At 38.4% G+C, this 21,648-nt stretch overlaps 1 protein-coding gene across 1 annotated transcript in view; it reads right to left on the bottom strand.

Moving 5' to 3' along the window:
- The window catches only part of PCNT (pericentrin), a gene marked incomplete at both ends in the record, with an annotated part of 99,991 nt that overhangs the window by 37,185 nt on the left and 41,158 nt on the right, over positions 1-21,648 (bottom strand). The window contains 10 exons of the mRNA XM_082001593.1: positions 558-728; positions 4,070-4,297; positions 7,023-7,043; positions 7,574-7,693; positions 8,140-8,369; positions 15,816-15,959; positions 17,048-17,210; positions 18,673-18,878; positions 19,346-19,560; positions 20,351-20,502. Coding sequence (XP_081857719.1) covers positions 558-728; positions 4,070-4,297; positions 7,023-7,043; positions 7,574-7,693; positions 8,140-8,369; positions 15,816-15,959; positions 17,048-17,210; positions 18,673-18,878; positions 19,346-19,560; positions 20,351-20,502 — 1,650 coding nt within the window. The remainder of the gene's footprint in view (positions 1-557; positions 729-4,069; positions 4,298-7,022; positions 7,044-7,573; positions 7,694-8,139; positions 8,370-15,815; positions 15,960-17,047; positions 17,211-18,672; positions 18,879-19,345; positions 19,561-20,350; positions 20,503-21,648) is intronic.

Here is a 21,648-nt window from a genome sequence, read left to right as displayed (position 1 = left end):
AACATACAGCGGGGATGTGTGTGTGTGTGTATCTGTGTGTGTAAATCCAATAAAAGTTCTAAATAACGTGACCAATTACACTGCGTTTCAGCTTAGCTTGGCACAAGAACTCATCGCTAACATTCTCTAGCTCACAAAATAAAGGTGGTCAGATGACAACATTATGGGTAATTGTTCCTTCTGTTCTTAAAGGAATTACCGCTTACTCTCACAGCCAAACAAAAATATATCTACCTTCCACTCCATTTCAACTTTGGAAGGAAAGGAAAATCAGTTTACAACAGATATTGATCAGTCTCAAAGTTGATGTGAATCATCACAAGGCAGTTTCCAGTGGGAGCGGAGACGGGCAGGGGGATGACAAAACAGAGCAAAGCAAGAAAAAGGAAGGTTAGTTAACACCAAAGCATAGAGAATACTGGGTGAGAAGGCACATTTACTACAACAACATCACTCATTGGGTTTTTGAATGGCTTAAATTCCCAGCTATAAGTTTGCACAAAATGTTTCTGCAATTATGTGACTGAGACGTCTACAGGACCTGCCAAAACTCTTACCTCTCTCTCTTTCATCTGAAGTGCTTCCTGCTCTGCCTGTAGCTGTTCCTTCAGCACCGGGGCAGAACTGCTGTCTGCCGGTACTCTGTGCCTCGCTTCATCCAATTTAGACTGTAGAGCAGAGATCTGAATCAGGTTATTGTACTGTTGCTGTTGCAGTGCCTCTTTATCCTGCAAAACATTTTTTTAATGTTAGAATTGTTGTTAGTATACACACCCACCTAACCAGAACAAGCCTGCCAAAATACTACATCATTCCTGAAAAGCCCCAGTACAAGAAGTACCTAACCCCAATGTCCTATAAAGAAATAGGAATGCAAAACAAATGGAAGTTTTTAGCTCACTTAATTTTTTTTATCCCTTTATTTTTTCTAACCCAAGTTTAATGACTTCTGAAAATTTAGCATTCAGCGATATATTATAATTCCTCCATTACATAGTGGTTTATATGTTTAATAACCTAAACATTATGAAACCATATATTTGCCAAGCTAAATTTAAGCAGTGGAAACTTAATTTAATTTAAGAAATTGAGAGGTTTGGGTAGATCAAAAACCTACTAAAAATACATCATGTTACGTCAGAATGTGAAGCACCAGCACCAAGTTTGTCAGATCTACAGTCTGTCACGCTATCATAGTTTTATTTATTTATTTTTAAAACTTCTCCTTCAGTTCTCCTTCTTTCACAGTCCTTCTCAGGAGATGGGTCAGTCCAAGAAGGAAAGCTTAACTTGGGAAGTCATCCCAACAGCAAGCATATACATCTGTGTCTAATGCAATAAAGGAAAACTGGGCAAGAAACTTGAGGCAGTAACTGCCTCTGCTGTTTAACACTTAATTCTGCCCATAGCTCAATACACATACCTCTAACAGGAGGGTTATTTTAGACTCATTGTATGATTTCTGTGATTTTTTGTTTGTGCTGAAGGGAAAAATGAAAACTCTTCTTACAATCACAAAAAAACTATGACGTTAACCATCCCCTCAGGCATCCTGCTGCCATACATGAAAGGACACACATAACAACAAAACCCAAGCAACAACAGAGCTTATCTTTTTTGTTTTATATCAACTAAAAGTAAGATGTTATCCACACCATTTTAAAGCTCATCTTGATCACTGATTAAAAACCCAACTTACAGTAACAATGTGCAAATCCAGATTCCTGCAGAACTGGGCTACCTTACCTCAGATGTTCCTGCGTTTACTGGACAGCAGAGCTGCAAGTGTGCCATAGCTTATGGTGTCAGCACAGCCCTGCACACAAGAGTTAGGTTTCTCCCAGCATTCTCCAGTTGCTATGTTCTGAGGTTGCTACAGCGACCCAGCAAAAGCAAGTGGCAACCCAGGCAAAAATCAGAGCTTTATGTAATGCACCTTCACTGTAAAACCTTCTTCTGGATGCCCACATAGATGTAGTCTAACATAGTATCTTCTTTCACTGATACCAAAATCCATAGGATAGCAGACTCCCTAAATTATCTCCATTTTAAAGACCTCAAGCCAAAGCACGAGCAGTCCTCCCAGCACAACCCTAACCTGAAGTATCAATGTCACGTATCAGCAACTCAAAGGAACTGCACCGGGAAAAAAAAAAGACCTGCTCCATGCACATGAGATGGATCTGCTAGCTCCGAGTTTAGTCCATATTCTTCACAAAAAGATACCGTTCCATATTCAAAATTACTCTTTCCAGACATTTCTTATTAGCACTAGTCTCCATTATCTGCAATACCTACCTTTTTCATATGTTGGAATTTGGGGGACAATAAAAATCCATAATTACTATTCACATCAAGTGCATTTTTACCAAAAAATTTCATGACATGCAATCATTCTTAGAGCCCTCTTGGCACTTATTTACTGCATGAACTTGCTTCAAGACAAGCTATTACAATGCCTACAGTTGGCAAACTGAATAGCATAACCTTGTTTAAAGCTGATAAATGAGTTTCTTGGAAAAAAGAAAATAAAACTAAAAAAGGCTGAATCTGGCTTATTTAGGATTTTTAAGAAAGACCAATTTCCTGGGACATTCAGACAGCCAAAATAATATTTTAAATTCATATGGAAAAAGAAAGCCTGTTTAACAGAAAGCTAAGATTTCAGAGAAAAGAGCAGCTTGCCAACAGTCATATCACAGTCTCCATCCACTCCAAGGCAAGCCAGAGAGAAAGCTAATCGGTACAGTTTTTCTATGTTTGGATAAAATTACAGAACAGGTTAAGCTGGGAAGGGTCTCTAGAGCTCTCTGGTCCAACCTCTGACTCAAAGCAGAACCAACTTGGCTCTGCTCAGGTCCTCAGCCAGCTGAATTCCGCACATCTCCAAGTCACAGAGACACCACTGCCACTCCAAGCCCTTTTTCAACATTTGGCTACCCCCAGTTGACCATTCCCACCTACCATTTAATCAGAATTTCCCTTTTTGCAGTTTATGCTCGTATCTTCTCATCCTTCCACTGTGCACCTCCAAGTTTCACTCAATTTTCTCTATAACCTCATATTATGTGGTTGTAGGCAAGAATAAGATCTCCAGAAAGCTAAACAAACCCTGCTCTCTCAGCCTCCCCTAAAAAAAAACATTTGCTCCAGCCCCTGACCATTTGATGGTCCTTTGCTAGACTTGCCCCAGCGTGCCAGTGTCTGTCTTACACGTGAGTCTAAAACCACGCAGTTCTCCAGACGCAATCTCACAAGTGCCAAACAGATAGTACCAAGTGCCAACTAGTACCTAACAAACTCTGACTGGCTAGACTGTATCATGTTAGCTGAAGCTAAAAGGTAAAAAATATTTTGTTCAGTGTTTTTTAAATGAAAAATAATGGAAGCAAATACTTAAGAGAATTAGCAATTAAACTAACAAATTTAGATCATGCCAGTCTCAAATCTTCAAACTTGACAGACACACCAACAATACTTAACCAAGGAATATTGCTGGGATGAAACTGAAACATTTAGTTTAAGAAGGTAGAAAAGGTTACTAGAGTTTGGTAAAAGACAAATACTTTTTCTAAATGGAATGCAATTCTTAACTCTAAGCTGTGTTTAAACCTGCACTAGTAACAAAACACTAAAAAATGTGGAGTATGGCAAACAGATCTGGCTTCAAAGACTGAAAAACAGGCAAACAGATCCGGCTCCATAGCAAGAGCTACCTATTAAGGTAATATGATTTTAAACATAGTTACTTATTGAACACCCATGATGTTTAATATTCAGAAACACTATCTTCTCAGGAACTTCCAGAGAAGCAAAAGAGCAGTTCTGATCTATGCAAATAAAACAACTGTCAAAAAAAAGCAGTCTCTACAGTAAGTAGGCTTATAATTCATAAAACCAGAGTTTGTTTAAAACTGTGGCTGTGATACCTGCCATTAATACCACAGTTTAGCTCACAACTAGGTGCCAGGGATAGTCTCAAACACCACTGTTAACAGTCATTGATACCCCCCATGAAGACACTGTCTGCATAATGCCACTCCTGTTTAAATAAGTACTTAAAAATTACTTGTTTTAATTCAGTTTCCACTTTCTTCATTTTTTGCAGTTGTTGTTCCAAATAGTGTACAGTCTTTGAGACTTCAGTACCGCTGTGCTCCAGTTCTCGTATCTGTGCCACCAGTTTCTCTATCTCTTTATCACGAGCTGTAATTTCTTGATGTTTTTGCTCCTTTTCTAGTAACAGCTTATTATAATCATCCATCTTCTCTTTTATCTCTGCTTGCAAAGATTCTACCTATACAGAAATCACATTATAAAGATATTCAGGCAATATAACAAACTTCTAACTGGGAGCAAGAGTAATTTTATGGCAAAGCAGGTAGAGTTTTGCTATGGACTAGCGCTAAAATCCCAGAAGAAAGTAAAACCGTATGTGGACAGAAAGGATGAAAAAGTAACTTTCTGAAATCTTGTTTTCCAAATGCAGCAGCTCTTTAATACGCATTTGATTACTCTCTCTCAATATCTGCAGCATTCTAACAAAGTGCTGGATACTCTCAAGGCCCAGTGGTCATCAAAAGGGGCCTTGCGGTGTGTGGGGTTTTTTTGGGTTTCGTTTATTTTTTTGTTTAAGATGAAAAAACCCCCAAGATTATATGAATTATTACTAATAGCATTAGATGTATTTCTAATTCAGAACCCTCTTCCCATACTTCAAGCAATTCTAGTTTAAAAGGAAGATACCAAGAACTGAAAGATAAATACGCAATGTAACATACTCAATGCCTGCAAATCAGAGAGATTCACAATAGTCAACATAGAACAGGTACTCTTTTTCCAAAAATTGCTTAAATATGAAGAGGACAACAATTTTGCATTTGAGCTCACTGAGATCCAATCATGCACAGTGCTGCAGGAAAACAGTCACTCAGTCATCCCAGTAACTAACATGAAGGCAAGGCTAGGAGCTTTGGTGGGTAACAGAGGCAGGAGAGAACCCAATGTGACAGACAGACTACATCAGAAGTGATCTAAAGTCATTAAGCACATTGAAAGCAAGCTTAGATAGGAAAGCAATGGGCAACCTTCTAAAGGAGAAATAATTTGGTCAATACCAGTGAGCAAGGGAGATAAGACTTTACAAAACAAACGCTTTGTTTATCAACACATGTCTGAATTTATGCTAACTCCACTTCAATATTATAAAAAACAATTTCTTTGTATTAATATAGAACTTTACATCTTCAAAGCACTGTACAGGTATTACTAAAGCAGAAAAACACCCTCTAGCAAAATACAGAAGAATAGATTTCATTTAGTCAAATTAGTGAGCATGGAGAGCATCACAGACTGGTTAAGAATACAAAAAGTGATTAACATTACATTTTCAACTGCTTACAGGCACATATACATTCCCCTAGTTATGTATATGTATATGTAAAATATATATGTATAAATGTTATTCCCTTCTCATCTCATCAGCAATTAATCAACTGTTAAGCATAACACAGGCCTTACAATAAAGCTTTTTGGTATAGAAAAATCTTTTAGAAGCTAATACTTTCTAATGCTATAAAATTTTGGTATCAGAATCCCAGAAACTATGACACTTTACACATGAAAAAGTGCTTTTTAACACCACATTGCTAGAAAGCTAGTGCTGCAATACTGTAACTAAGAAAACACTTTCACAACTTTCATCCTTACCTCACAGTACCAGTCAGCACTCTTGTCACTAAATAATCCCCCTCCCATATACCTTCAGCCTGAAGAACAGTAGAAAGAACAACTATAAACTTGTTTTAACTCCTGCATGCAGAAATTAGAAGTTCACTTGAACTGATTTGTTTCAGAGTGAGTTAAGCAATTACCAACATTACAGCTGCATTAAACAACCGTACAAGAACTGTCTAAATCCTGACTTTTTATTTGGCAGATTGCATGCATACCTCACCCTACCCACTAACATCACTTGCTGAGTTACCTTCCTTGCGTGCCTTTCTCCAATTAAGTTTTAAACCTGCCTGAGAGAGGTTGCAAAGTTACAGCAGCTAGTCTGAATTTTTTCAGATCTTCCTCTTTACTAAGTCACAGGTACACTAGTAAATAGTAGCTAACTGTCATACATCTAACATCATGGATAGGAAGCAAGCTGTGGTGTTTGACGTATTTTGAATAACCTGACATATATCCTTTATGATTCTGTTATGTCCAAGATTTAGGAAAAGACTGCCAGAGGAATACCTTCTGGGTACAAACAGATCTTCAAGAAGTCATGCAGCCTTCAAAACAAAAATCTTTGCCATTCTTTTTCTGATCTTTGCCACAGTGTAATTAACACATAGACTATGTGTGGGATGTACTCAGAAAACGTTAATGCCTGATAATGGCATTCATGCAAACAAGAACCCAAGACTGATGCAGAATGATATGTAATCACTCCACTTAAGAAGCCTAATGAAGTCCTACCAGAGGTTAGAGAAGGAAAGTGACAATCAGGTGCCCTCCAGCAAGGAAAATTAACTCTATCAAAGATTCGGTTGGTCTTACAAGATTTGCTTCTGTAACACTGAGGTACACAATTTCATAAACTGTACATAAATGAATAGATGGAAATGAAATTAAGTAGTATACACATTGAAGTTTAAGAGCAGGGCCACAAACAAAAGCTGAATGCTACGGCAGCGTATCATCGTAATTACATTACCTTTGTTTCATACTCCAAACCTCAGCTTCTCCTTTCATGCCAAAAAACTCTTTTACAGTAAGTAACTGCCTGTAGTGCATCTGAGCAGTAAGCCAGGAGAATGAAGCACTTATGTACAGGAAATTCAATTGAAAGTGCTTCCTCACTCCCTACAAGAATTCTGCCATCCTAAAACACATACTCTCATCTCCAAGTCAAGCTGAAGCAGCCTTGACATATTAAGAACAGAAAAAAAAGCCAAAGCAGATCTAGTTAATAGATGGGATTAAAAGGAAAAGGAAAGTTAGAGAGATGTTCATGCTGTTTTCCATACCTGTAGAATCAATTCATAGTTCTGTATAATGTTGATTTATGTGAAAAAACAAAACAAAAACAAAAAAGCAAAAGTTAATATTTGAAACCAAGCATCAAATAAATGGACATGTGAAAAAAGGATTGATTTATATACTTAAATAGGACAAAGAATGGAGGCAAAGAACATCTCTTATTACAACTGTTATGGCTGGAAAAAACTAAACACGTTTAGAACCCAGAAGTCATCCCTCAGGTGTGCTCTGTAGAGCAGAGTGTCTGTATTGTCGTCCTCCTCAGTTAAGTTAAACCAGACTTACAGTCTGTGAAACTTTACTGTCATGCACATACAATATTTTTTTCCATCTCCATAAGACATAATGCAAAGACACTGTCTCTGCCTAAATGTAGCCCAGTCAGCTTGGGGGAAAATCTCTGGGTGACAAAAGGCCGGGGGCGGGGGGGAGAGGGGGGGAAGTCTCTCAAGAGCCCATCCCCCAAGACAATACAGGTTTATGGTATTTAATTGTAGTTGAACAAACTCCTTTGGCCACTAAGTGTGATTTTACTCACCGTATACTCTGTGGGCTCTCCTGAAGTCTGCCATTTTGCTGAAAGTTTTAACTGTTCTTCTAATTTCTGAATTTCCTGCTGAAAATCATCACGTTCGTGTTCCCTTTCTATAGCTTGTTCCTGTAAACCCAGCCAGAGATAATGAAAATCTTTTTAAAGAAACTTCTAATTTCATTAAAATATTGAATACAAGAAAAAAATTGGGGTTTGTTTTTGTGGTGAAGAAACTGTGCTCACTTAAAAATAACTAACACCTTTCAGTAGTCCTGAAAGAATAGCTAAAGTTACAGGGAAAGAAAAAAAAAAAACCCCAAAACTTCTTGACTCCAATGTACAATACAAACTACAACTAGCACTTAATAAAAAGGAAAAAATTATCCTGTAGGATTACAGAAAAGGAATTTTTAAAACTTTTTTTTTTTAAACACACAAGACTAGAATACCAAGGTCTTAATTTCAAACAAAATTATCCCATTTTAGGAACCATCTTCCAAGTCTCAGTCACAAACTAGAAGCAGTATTTAGCACCTCCAAAACCATGGAAATGTGGTACCAAGCTTGCTTACATCCATGAACTGCCGCTGGTTTTTAAGCTGTTTTTCAAGAACTTGAATTTGCTGTTTTAATTCAGCAACCTCCAATAACTGTGTAGCCAGGTCTTGATTACTATGCAGCTGTTCTTCCAGTTCCACCTCCAAAACTTTCATTTGAGAGCGTAAGTTGGAATGGTCCTTTTCTGCCTGACATTGTAGCTCTAATTTCTCCTTTGCTAAAAATTCTACTTCCTTGAGTAGACCTGAATAAGAACACAAAAATAACAACAAAATTGTCAGTACAGGGTACAAAAATCAAATTGAGTTTAAGATGAGATTCAATTCAGGTACTTTGGGCAGCACCAAAACCAAAGAAAAAAAATCTCCTGAGACTGTGTGTAAGAGACACAAAAGGAAGTCTGATGCTTGACTCCCTGTCGTATCTCCCCGAAAGCCATCTCTGGTAAGACTACCGTGTGATGTAGTAAAGGAGGACATGGGTATCTGTTCTCAATCCCAAAGCAAATCCTGGTTGGATGATTTCCTGTGTGCCCTGGTTGGACACATAGAAAGGTTTCACCTTCACCCTTGGAGACCTCACAGTTCCAGAGAACCCCATCTCACCTGACAAGGAACCCTTTAAATTCCCTCCCTAGGTCCTTGCCCTCTCAACCCTGTTTCCACACTCTTCCTGCCCCAGAGGCTCTTTCCAAACCACACCAGACCCTCTATCCTCCAAATTCACTCCATTCCAGATGTGCTCCATCCCTAAGTTTAGGTCCCACACACCACTGCCAGCCACTTAGCCTCTCATACCCATCCTTCCAACTGTCCCATCCTTCACTGTTCCTTGCCAGCCATTCCATTCCAACTGTCCATCCTACTTCAAATCTCTTCCCAATCAAGCCATCCAATACGGAATTCTCAATTCCTCCAAACTGTCATGCTGAGATCCTCCTTAGACCTCCAACAGCCAGTCTCAGGTCAGCCTCTCTCTCTGTGAGAGGCTCTCCTCTGCCTTGTGCCACGCTGGATGCTGCTGCTGAGGTCTATACTGTTGAGTTCACACCCAATCCATCTCTTCAATGGCCAACCGTGCCCAGCCCTACCCTGCTATAAAAAAAGCAAAGTTAATCTTTTTTCTGAGCCTGAGTGGGGATTAAAACCCAGAGAAAAATCACATTTACAGGAAATCAGTCAAGTTCTGAGGCTACAAAGGGAAGAAACACCTGGAAAAAAGATAGCACACGACTGCCCTATACAGACTGCAAAAGACATACCACAACTATGAAAATGTATGTAGCTCAAGATTATTTAAGTTATAAAGAGCAAATTTATACCTACAAACTGCATTTTCAATCAGTTGGATGCACTGAATACACTGTTTAGGAGACCCAAGCTGAGACTCTACTGTGAATGCGCTTGGAGCAAAGCTATTTTAATGTGAATATAGCTAAAAGTAACCTGAACACAAAAATAGAAGCCCAGCTATTTAGTATTTAAAGCAGGGTCCTGCAAGAACTCATTAGTTTACTTTTCAAATGTTCCATTATTCCATTAGACATCTTAAATGTTTGCACTCATAAAGAAAAAGGTAAGTCTATGATTCCAACAAGGACCCTAACTGGTCATCCAGCCCCGTTCCCAGAATGGGACAATTCCCTTTTCCAAGCATGATCGACTCAATCCACATGATTCCTGACCTAGCATCTTTTTAAGTTGCTGTTACAAGCCTTCGAAAACAAAAGTGATACCACAGCCTCCTTACAACATCTTTTCTAGTGCTTCACTACCCACAGATATTTAATTAAATTTCTAGACACTTTAAAATAAGCCAAGAAACATGAACATTTCTGTGCTCGTGCATAAGAGGATATTAAAGAGGAAATTAAAGAGGCTGGACAAAGAGAAACAAGTAAAGCAGATTCTGTTTTGGGACAAAAATATGGACTAAATGAACTCTGGAGTTCCACAGCAACCCCGTGATTCCATGATTTAGTCATCCTGGTCTCTTACTATAGCGACTATACTTTCTCTGCATTAAGATAGTATTAAAATATGCAAGATAAACCCAAAAGGTTAACTGAGCAGAAGAAAACTTAGCAGATATAGAACTGTACCAGATTATTTAACCATTTGTCAAATTTGCTAAGCACCCATGGTAGCTTTTGAAACCAACAGAAATGGACACCAAATTTCTTATGCATAGCATACATGTACGTTGCCAATTGTGAGAACATGACACACACCAGCTGAAGGAAGAAAAACACATTTTGTTTTGCAGTCAACATCTTAAGAGCCCTGCCCTCCCTTACGCACGGGTACACCGGCATTGGGCTTCTCCTACCATTTTAAGTTTGCTAACTTCGAGGAACTGCTGGAGATACATACACACAGACTACATCTCTCAAAAAGCTCTAGGCCTGGTTAGCACTTTCTGCCTTTCAGTGATAACCCACAACTACACTACAAGCACTAATTTTGCAAACTCACGATTACCAAAAGCAGCATCTCAGGTGCCTACATAACAACAACAACTCTGCAACTGCTGTGCCACACTCCCTACTTTTTCTAGCACAGTGCTAAATAATCACATAAACTAAGCTCCAAGTTTCCTAATCAAATGTTGAGTTGTGGATGTTACTCAGGCTCTGGCAGAGTACATGCGGGTAAATGAAGAGACTCCACCAAAGCAATTTCTCCAACAACCCACTTGGAGCTGTCATAGCCTCCTGCCATCATGAGATGCAACACAGCAAGTTATCCAAGGCTGAAACACACAGTCCAGAAAAAAGCCACCAACAGTCTGAATTCCGTTAGGAGACTGAATCCCAGCCATAGCTGCACAACAGAGAATAACTTTTACCAAGTGCTGTGTTTTGCCAGGCAGGAGATGAGAATAAAATAGCGCTCTGCTGTATTTGCTTATACACGATGCACAGAGGAGAGCAAGGTATAGTGTGTACAGATACACGTGCACCCACAGGAAGGGCACGTAGGTGGACTGACCCCCAATGAAAAGAACTGATGCGTTTGTGAAAACAAGCACAGGAATTTTTGCTTCCATATCCTATGAAACATGGTCGTTAACAAGTTGATGGCTTCTCTTAAAGCTTCAAAAAGGAACACTATTGCTTTCTGAGGAACAAAATACTGATTAGATAAAACTGAAATAAACAGTCACTGTTTATTTAATAGAATAATTGAAGTTAATTAGAAGCTAATGGAAGAAAGTAATCGGGCTAACAGATATTATGTGGAATTGAAAATGTTTCATTGAAGCAGGTATCTAATTTTGGCAGTGTCCCTAAGTGTAACCAGTTTGAGCATTTATTTATTTATTTCTTTAAGCATACATTCCCCAAGTGTATAAACATAATTTCAAGCAACACAAACAGGTCACCAGATCACAGACTGATTTGTTTGTAGGGACAAACCTGCTATTTTATTAATGCTAATTCAAATCATGCAATTCCAGTTTGGTAATGTCCCAGCACACTCCTCCCCACTCCCAAGATCATCATTCGCAAATGCCAAGCTCCATTCTAAGTGCATTTTATTAGCGAGGCCATTCTACTCACATTAGTACGCCACATCAAAAGAGGAGGCATCAGCTTTGTAAGGAATAAGCCATGTCAATCAACTCCAAACAATATGATTTTTATTTACCATATTTTCCACATACTACAAACAATTCCAAACCAGAGGAAGAGTACTAGAGATGGCTGGGGTGGGGGAAAGGAGATGGTTTTGAGGGCTCAGCACTTGGAGCAAATGCAACTGTTCCAAGTTCTGAGCTGCTGGCAAGAGCTGGACTGCAGCTACCAGAAGAACATCAACCCCCAAACACACTCTAACAGCTAGGTTAGATGTTCCCTCTCAATGAGCAGGCAGCAGCAAATTTCAGGACAGTGAGATGATTACCAAAAATATGTTAAATAAAAATAACGTTTGAGTGAGATCTGAAAGGACAGAAGGAATAAAGATATAGTAATGGGCAAGGCAGCAAAGTGCAGCTTTTTAACTCTAACTAGAATTTACCTAGACAATTCTTTTTTGTTCCCCTGAGGGTCTTGGTTTACCCAGGTCACACCCTTTCAGGGAAAAGAAAAAGTCTAGAAAAGAGATACAGTGAATGTGCAAGAGAACACATCTATGAATATATATGTGCATATAAATAAAATTAATCTGAAAACATGATAAGAGAATTGTATTTTGAGTAGACCAAAAAACCTAATCATGGCAGCTATGTATTTATCAGATCTAGATCTTTGCTCCTCAGGAGTTAAGTATGCACACTTTAGTTTAGGTGGGGGTGGGGGGAAAGGGGGAGGAAAATGCCTCTCTCAATTTGGGTCCTACAAATTTTACTTCAGCATTACACTTCTAGTCAGTATAAAACCCTACGGATCCTTCTTGCTAGTTTTCAGTTTCATCCTTCCTCCCACAACTAGCCTTCCTCACCTTTCTGCTCTCCCCTTCTTTTTTCTGATCTACCTGTCCATTCAATTACATTTGTTTAGTCTCCCTTAGACTTCCTTCACTTCTTCCTGTATTTTTTTAGCTCTCCATTTTAAATCACCTGACACATTTTTTCTCCCCCCCTTAAATTAATTTAATCGTTTTAAGCGCCCACTGCGTATCATTAGAAGCTCACAGCAAGCTTACAACCCACTGAATCCCCTCAAAAGAAAGATGAAGCTGGCAAACAAAAATAATGGCACAATGTATTTTAAGCCTAACAGGAGAAAAACATTTTTTTCCTTTAAATATTGATCAGTGAATTGAATATTCTTAGTTTTAGTTGTTTTCTGATGTATCACAGAAGTCGTAACTTTTTATTTGCCAAGATACTCATAATCCCAGTAATTTCTTGGGCCTATTTATGAAGTACTATTCCTCTTTGTTAAAATAAAATCAAAACTATCAATTCATTCACTCAGTGTTACAGCAACACAAACCAGAAAAAAACCCATAGTCATCATTACAAACCTGAACCTTCTTTTTGCGCTACATTAGCAATAGGTGTTCCTAGAAATCAAAACACAAAGACATATACAAGACAAGAACAGGACATCGTGATCCATTCCATCTTCTAAAACACTAAAAATTAATATGTAATACAGATAGTGCCTACCTTTTATTTGGCAAAAATGCATTTCATCTTTATCATGACACAAAGGTCCTGATGACATACATTGATCTATGTCTGTAATTGGACTAGAGCTACTATGGAAATGGTTTTACATTATCACCATGCAAGTTTGTTGCAACATTCTTGGCTTGTCATTTATGCATTTTCTAAGACAATCAATATTCTCTTTTTGCAATTTTCCCCAGACAGAGATGGAATAATTAATGCCTCAAACTCTCCTTTTAGTTCCTGCCAGGGATTCAAAGCAGGATTCAGTCCAGCAGAACTCACTGGCACAGACAGAGAAGGCTCTGTAATCTGTCTTACATATCCATGACACACAGACATCCTTGTGTTCAACAATATCTTGGAATTATTTTGCATCTCCTGTGGGACATATTACTCGAGCCCATAATCACTGTTTTAGAGCAAGCGCAACATGCATTTAGTTTCAATAATGGTTCAAGGCTTGACATTAGGAAACTTTTCTTTACCAAGAGGATGGTCAAACACCAAAAAGGGCTTCCCAGAGAGGTGATCAATGCCCTGAGCCTCTCAGTGTTTAAGAGGCCTTTGGACAATGCCCTCAATAACATGCTTTAACTTTTGGTCATCCCTGAAATGGTCAGGCAGTTGGACTAGCTCATCACTGTAGGTCGCTTCCAACTGAAAGATTCTATTCTATCTTAGTTGAAGGCGTCCCTGCTCATTTCAGCAGGACTGGACTAGATGGCCTTTAAGGTTCCTTGCAACCCAACCCATTCTATGATTCAATGTACAACATGGGTATTTTCATTGCGCTATATTTGAAAGGTTGAGTACAGAGCCAAAAGGAAGAACACAGAAGGATGGTGACCCGCAAGATCAGGACAATGGTAAAGAGTAAGAAAAGAGGTGAAGAGCAGTAAGGTAAAAAGAAGGGAAGATGAGGTGGGGGAGAGTCGAGAGGCAGACAGGAGTTGCAGAGGAATGATACAGTAGGTTGAAAGCCAGGCAGGAGTCTACAACAAAGGCTCCTGAGAAGTAGACAGATAATTGCAACATATAAACTGTGTCCAAACACACACCTCCTATAGAATTTTGGTCAATACCCTGAAACCTAGAGTCTTTACATTCCTCTACTACTGAAAATGGAGAAATTCACTAGAAGACTGTTTCTTGCTGTCTTTATTTCTGACCTAAGCATGCGCTACATACCTACTGTACTACCTGTTATGTAGTCGGCTTAGGCAGTAAAGATCTATGCAACATAGCTGAAGGTGGCATCGTGGTGACATAGCTGAGGGTAGCGTAATGTTGGCATTAACAGAAATGGAAAGGCAGTGATCCCAAATGATAAATTTCTACTGGAAGATGATACAGAGAAATTCACTTATAGAAGTATTAGAATGGCATTAAGGCTGCAAATTCAAGTAATCAAAACTACATAATGCTATTTAAATGATTCACAGATTCATCAGTAAGGACAAGCATAAGCTAGTCCTGAGTTCCTGCATAGTGCAAGTCACATATTATCTCTGAATTTTCTTCTGTGAATCAAAAAAATAATCTTACATGTAAACCACCTATATTACACTGAGATTCTTCAGGGTCTTTATTAAATCACTCCTGTCACTGTTAAAATGTGTGCTGCTTCATTTGCAGTGTGAGTTATCACAGCACCAACTTCCACTCATTGAGTGTTATTAAGACTCCACCCAATACATTGAAGAGTTCCCCCTTATCCTACTCCACTCCTCTACATGAGCTCTCTATAGTTAGCTTACATCATATCACATCTTTGTGGGGATGTGGGAGTGCTGGAGTGGGTGAAAGAGTTATGTAGACTGGTTATTTGCACCTACTTACCCAAGTTTGATTTGGTATTTCTGTGGTCGTCTTTGACTTTCAGTGAGTCACCCTTTACGTAAAAGTTTAAGATACTTTCCTCACCTTGTCCTCTCCAACAACAGTACCTCATTTAGCTTTTTCAACCCATGTACTTTTCTTTGTTCCAAACCTAAACAGACTTTGAGCTTGATCATTAATATCTTTCCACAGTCACACTTAGCGATCATGTGTGTGTGTTTTGACAGGACAAGGCTGAGAAGCAGGGGAAAAGTTTATGTATGAAACTAGGTACATATCACCACAATTTTTTTGTAATTCAAATAATCTTCCAGGAGTATTTTATTTCTTCCATCATTATTAAACTACCTCATTAGTCCTGGAAGCAGTCAAAAGCCCTGAAGCTCCAACTCTGACTGCAGTGTCAAATAATCAGCATTTCAGTTACTAACTAGGTGCTAATTATCTGTTGCAACTAACTACCTGTAGTTAATACATGTCTCTTATTTTCTCAGACACTTCCCGTTTCTAACTAAGCGTAAGACTAGAGCAATACTTTTCGCTAACAGCACTATCTTTTTGTACACAAAGAACCAACTGCTTTATTTTGTTTTCTGTTTTTACAGGAAGACCCTCCTAACCTCTATACCAGACTGAGCTGCCCACTAGGTCAAACCAAAGACTGAAAAATGTGCCCTGACTGGAGACAATTTTATTTTCCACTAATAGCGTCATACCCACTCCTCACCAAGAATTGCTTGCTCCTGGGTCAGCTCCTGGAATCGTTCACGCATGTTCTCCAGCTCCACAACAAGGCGACGCTCAGATTCTTCTTTCAGATTCAAGGCCTCTTCCAATGCAGCTTTTTCTGCAACGTAGCCTTCGATAATGCCTAAAATCCCAAGTCAGAATGCAAATAAAGCAGTAGACAAGCTCATCTATTGGACAAAAGCAGCTTGAAAACACAAGTAAACCAATTTATGCAAACAATGGAAGGTGACATAGAAAGGAAGAAGTACAAGATTACTTAAATTTACACTGTAGCTAGGCTTTTTGTAGTATCTTAAGGAATAAAATGTATCAGTTAATGTATTCTAACAGTTTTTATGAGGCTGTCATGTCAAAAAGTGTCTCCAAACATGTGGAATGTATATGGGGACTATTAAGCCTCACAACATAGGACAGCCTGACACATCCTCTGCTTGGGGCTGAGGTTTGAAGAAACAGAATCTCCAGAAAGTAAGATCAAATGTTAGATTCAGAGCTCAAGAAATCCAGGAATGTTTCACAGGAAGGAAGGAAACAGGATTTTGGGAAGACCAAATAAGCCTAAGGGAGTATGACTGAGAAAAGGAATAGAAAGCAGATGTCATGATTAGGGAGAAAAGCTCAAACTGAAGGACACTGAAACTTTCCAAGATTCTCCTACATAAGGGTGAAGACCTCAAGTCATAATCTTCACAAGGGGGGAAATCAGACTGCTGATATTTAGTCTCTGATAGCATTGAGACCAACAGCCTTAGCCTTTCTGTTTCTTCTTACAGAATCTCTTTATGCCTACACTACCATCAAACATTGCTCCAGTTCATGCTGAATCCTTCCAAGGTCAGGCAGGTGGGCTGATTTACACTGGGAGTATTATCTTCTTTTTCAGTAATCCAAGCTTCCATGTTTAGACATGCAGCAATGTAAACTGCTGTTTTAAAAATGATGGTATTTTTCACATGCAGTCAACGGTATAAGTATAGGAGTAAGCACTATCACACTTGCCCCAAGGAAAAGCAATTCTATGAAGAGAATTAAGTAGTAGATTTGCAAGGGAAGACCCATGCTTCAAGTAATTTAGTAATCCGAAATGCAGGAAATAGATTATAGACAAGCAAATTAACAACAGAAGACAAAAAACACACATCAGATTTGGAAGACTGAGCTATGAATAAATGGCACTGAAATACCTTCATATTGCTTTCATTTTCTTACCCTCTGCTTTATGAAGCTCTAATGCCAGCTGATTCTTGGCCTCACTTTCCTCGCTGAGGCACTCCATTAGTTCCTGGTGCTGACTAACCACTTGAGCAGTTTCCCGATTTCGTCGGCTGAATTCTTCTTCAAATTGTGCATGGTTTTCATGCATTTTCTCCAGCTAAAAGTAAACAATTGCTCCTAGCATCAGATCTTGGATGCACACGCAATGTAATAATACTACAGGCATTTAAACAAAAAGCATCATAATTTTTTTAATAACATCTATGCATTAAGGTCCAGGTTTTGAAGTTTCATTTTAGTACTAGGTTGACTTTGCCCAAAACCCCTGGACACTTTGGTGACACCCTGTACTCATACACCTGTATTCTTGCTACAAATCTTCCTTAGGCACTTAAGTTTCTTTACCATGCATAAAAAGAAATACCTCCCTGTTGGCTGAACTACTCAGCTTGACAATTCCTGAGCCACTTGAAATTCAAAGCATCCTTGCACTTAAAATTGTTCAAGAAATTCAGGCATGTCTAATAGACAGTGAAGTCAATACATCATCAAGTTTCCAAGGTCTGGCACCAGTTCTCTGAGACTATGTATGTTGCATTCCTATGTGCAATGTCTCAAGTTCAAAGGAAAGGCATAGAGCAGGTCCATTCCGTTTAGTTTTTATTTAGCTTAACCTGGTGGATAGAACATTTCAGAGACATAAGCAAAGTATGCTTGAATACTGCTGATGAAGTAACCCAGAATCTAGATCTGCCACAGCTTGGACAAGTGCTTTAACCACAAGTTAGCTATATGCTACTGGAACTAGCATCTGTAACCAAAAGTACAAAATTTAAACACCGCATTCTAGGAGGGATTTTTAAGATGGTGAATATACATTTCACACAAACGCTTATCTCTGGGTTGCACAAAATACCTGAGAAGATAAATTTCAGATATATTCCTTCCCTTCACATTTTCTCTTAAATTAGGGATTCAACAAACTAACTACTGTAGCACTAAATTCAGTCCTCTAAATGTATATGGTACTCAGACAGCTATGATTTACAACTTCGCAAAGCTGAGTGTCTAGACATTGCTAAACTCAGCATGGAAATACGCAAAATTCTTTTATGATATTGAGTTCAGTTCCTTTTATCACAATTAAGCAGTATACAGTGTAGGATATTTGCTTGCTGCTATTCACATATTCCCAAAACATTTCAACATAGGACTAAGTTTCTCTTGAACCTCCTTATCAAAGTTGAAGCAGCATTGCTGTGAAGTGCGATAAAACCCTCTCAAAACCCCTTAACTCTCGGACTCCTGAAGTTATCAAATGCATCTAAAATCCTAGTTTAAATCTACTTAAGGCAACCAATTAATGGCCTTCCTACAGGATCTGCTAGAAAAAAGAAGTTGCTAAAGTCTCATTTATAAGAAATTACCAAATAAGGGCAAAACCTTCATTTTGAGAAGCAGGGGATGCACATGCATCCCTACACTGATAACTTGTCATATACTCAGACGAACTATGTTTCTTTTTAGTAGCCAGTCCTACAGGGTGCTAAATACACAAGCCTTAAAACAGATTTCACATTTTCAGTAATTATACATCTATAGAGACTAAAAAGTTTTACTTGTTTAGTTGATTCCGTAACCAGTTCCAGAAGTCTCTCCACGGCAGTGCGCAAACGATGACCAATTTTCAGTATCGTTTCTTCATTTTCACATGCCATTTCTGGCTTTGCAAAAACACTTTCACATAAGTATTGGCTCAACTCAGACCCCTCGTCAGTCACTGGAGACTGGTTGTGTTCTGCGAGAGCTTCATCAAGCAGCTCATCTACTGAAAGCAAGCAAGTTATTTAAAAACACAGAAAAATGACCATAGAACTGGCCACTCAGATAACAACTGACACTGGACAGTGACATTGGTTGTTCCTGAAGATGTATTACAAGGTGAAAAGTTGTACACATCAATAACTCAATGATGACAAATCAAGAGAGTCTTTCACAACATTTGGAAATATTGTACTATACTTTTAGGGCCTGAAACTCTGCATTCACCAAGTTCATCTTTCCTGCTCTATTCAGCCTTTTCCAACATTTTAGTATTTGCACTATTAAGAGAATTAAAATGAAAGAACACTGATAGACACTATCTTAAGCATGGAACAACTTTGAAAGAGACACAGAAACACTGCATCAAGAGATAGCCCTTTTCTGAACCTCACCCATATACAAGGAAAACAAACAGCGTTTTTCAAGAATGTGAATTGACTACATCCAGTTATGCAGATCTGTACTCACCTTTTTCTAGGTGATGCTTTTCTTTGGCTTTGAAATACTGCATGAATCCCATTTCTTCCATAACAATGTGACTTTCTCTAGAATCTCTGGAAGCCAGACTGTCATCAAGGCAAAGACCAATCTTGCTACAGATAAGGTCCTCAACAGCTATTGTGACCTGCACCAACTCCATAAGCAATTTCAAAAGATGCTGATAAGATTCCTGCAGCTTTTTCCTAGAACAAAAGCATATCGAACACTTCAAAAATAGCATGCACTTTATTTAAAAAACACTTTAAACCTACTGAAAAACTGACAGTTTAAAATGGATCTCTTGCCATAGTTTGACAGTTATCAGTGAAGATAATTCAGATGACTAACAAAATACAAGGCCATTTTCACAGAGCAGGCTCAGCAAAAAACCTCCGTCTCCTCCACAGTTAGATGGAGAGATCATACTGCAGTCACAAGCATTTCAGGCTTCCACAGCTGTGGAAGAACCAGCAGGGAAAACAAACTAGGGGTGTTCCAGCAGAGTAGACAACAAAAATTATAATTATGAAAACATTTTTGTTTTAAGAAAAACAGTAAGCATATTCAGCATGACAGCTTCTCTAACCTACACATTCCAATGACATATCAAACCAATCTACATTGCAATGAAAGGTTTCTATGACCAAGAGGCTTTCTCCATTTCCTAGCTTTTTCCAAGATTACAGACAGCGTAAACCCCAAAATACCAAATCTCCATCAGACCACAATTAAAAAAAAACACAAAAAAACCCCAAAACAAAACAAAAACACCAAACAGGAAAAAAGACAACTTTGCTCTCTGTATCAAGATAGGTTGGTAATACAAAAAAACCTCCAAAAAATTGCAAATAAAGCCAAAATGTCATCATGGTACATTATTAATGTAAGCTGGCTTAATTTCGCCTAGTTATTGATTTCTTTATGTGAAGTGAGAAAACAAGCAAACAAAAAAAAAATAACCACTAAGCACCATATAACCCAAGATGTACAAACCTTTCATCCTTGGACTGCTCAATATCAGATCGCAACATGGTTACCAAATTCCCTCCTTCCTGGTTTTCTCTGTCTCGCCGTTGAAGGAGTGTCTCGAGTTCCGAGTTGGTCTCCTCTATTTCACAGTTTAAAGACTCCACTTTCTTTTCTAGCTGTGGAAAATACAGTAACAATGCAACAAATTCGGTCATTTGGCCTAAACTACCAACTTCATGCAATGATCTTGCCTCTCATCACTTTGTATATATTCACACAATCATTGTCTGTTGTTACGCAAGTTTGCTTCTACAAGTACTAGAAATGAAGGACAGCGGAAAGAGTGAAAATGAGTAGTTATTTTTTTAGTTCTCTTTTTCTGATGTCCATTTTGCTTCAGGGAGTTGCCTCACTTGCATTCAGACTCAGTGCATACAAGCAATGCAAAAAGTTTGTAAAAACTTTGTGTCATAATTTACTCTCCTCTTAGTTTGCTTTCACTGTTATGCCTCGAAGACACAAACCAATGTCCTAGCATAAATTTTGACACTTTTGCACACAAACCTGAACAGCAACCTGATCCAGTATCACCAGTACTGGCCAATTTTCTTCTTTGCTTTATAAGCTCTGCCTGAAAATAATTTTGTAGAAAAATGTCCTCTCTACTCATATTTATATGTTCAGACAACTCCTCCAACCCATTTTATATATACATATAAATAAAAATATTTATATATAAAAGAACACGTATATGTACATATATGCCCACCCCAATCCCCAGATTTTGCTGCCAAACAAATCAGTACAATTCTGTTAGAAACTCTGTCTCAAAAGTAAGCCAACAAATTAGTCAAAATACCTATTTGGGAGGAAATGGCAGGAAAAAGAGAAGCATTCTATTCCCCTGCCAACTTTATGACCCCTCATCAGTCCCGCACAAAGAACAGGAAACAATCATGTATTTGTTCCAGTAAGGATATTCTTAGTCTTACTCCCAGTTTTCACAATAAACAAAAAGGTCTAACAGAACAGTCCAATATACCAAATTTACATTTTGGCCAGAGCTTCCCAAATTGCGAGATAAGAAATTAATGGTTTTTAATTAATTTTATCTATTATTTTGAAGACACAAAGCTATTATTTTAATCATTTAAAAAGAACTTGACATTTCTAAACTTCCTAATTAAAACACACACCTTTTTCAAGCTGTTCCTCTCTCTCTCCAAAGCTTTCTGGGTAACCTACATTCAACTTGGGTATCTGCTTTACAGGAGGCATAAAATTTTGTTCTGTTCAGCAAATGAATATTATCTTTGCTGCTT

This window comes from Phaethon aethereus, assembly GCF_964289735.1.
Source record: "Phaethon aethereus genome assembly, chromosome: 6".
Lineage (NCBI taxonomy): Eukaryota > Metazoa > Chordata > Aves > Phaethontiformes > Phaethontidae > Phaethon > Phaethon aethereus.
This window is presented reverse-complemented; position numbering and strand designations above follow the sequence as displayed.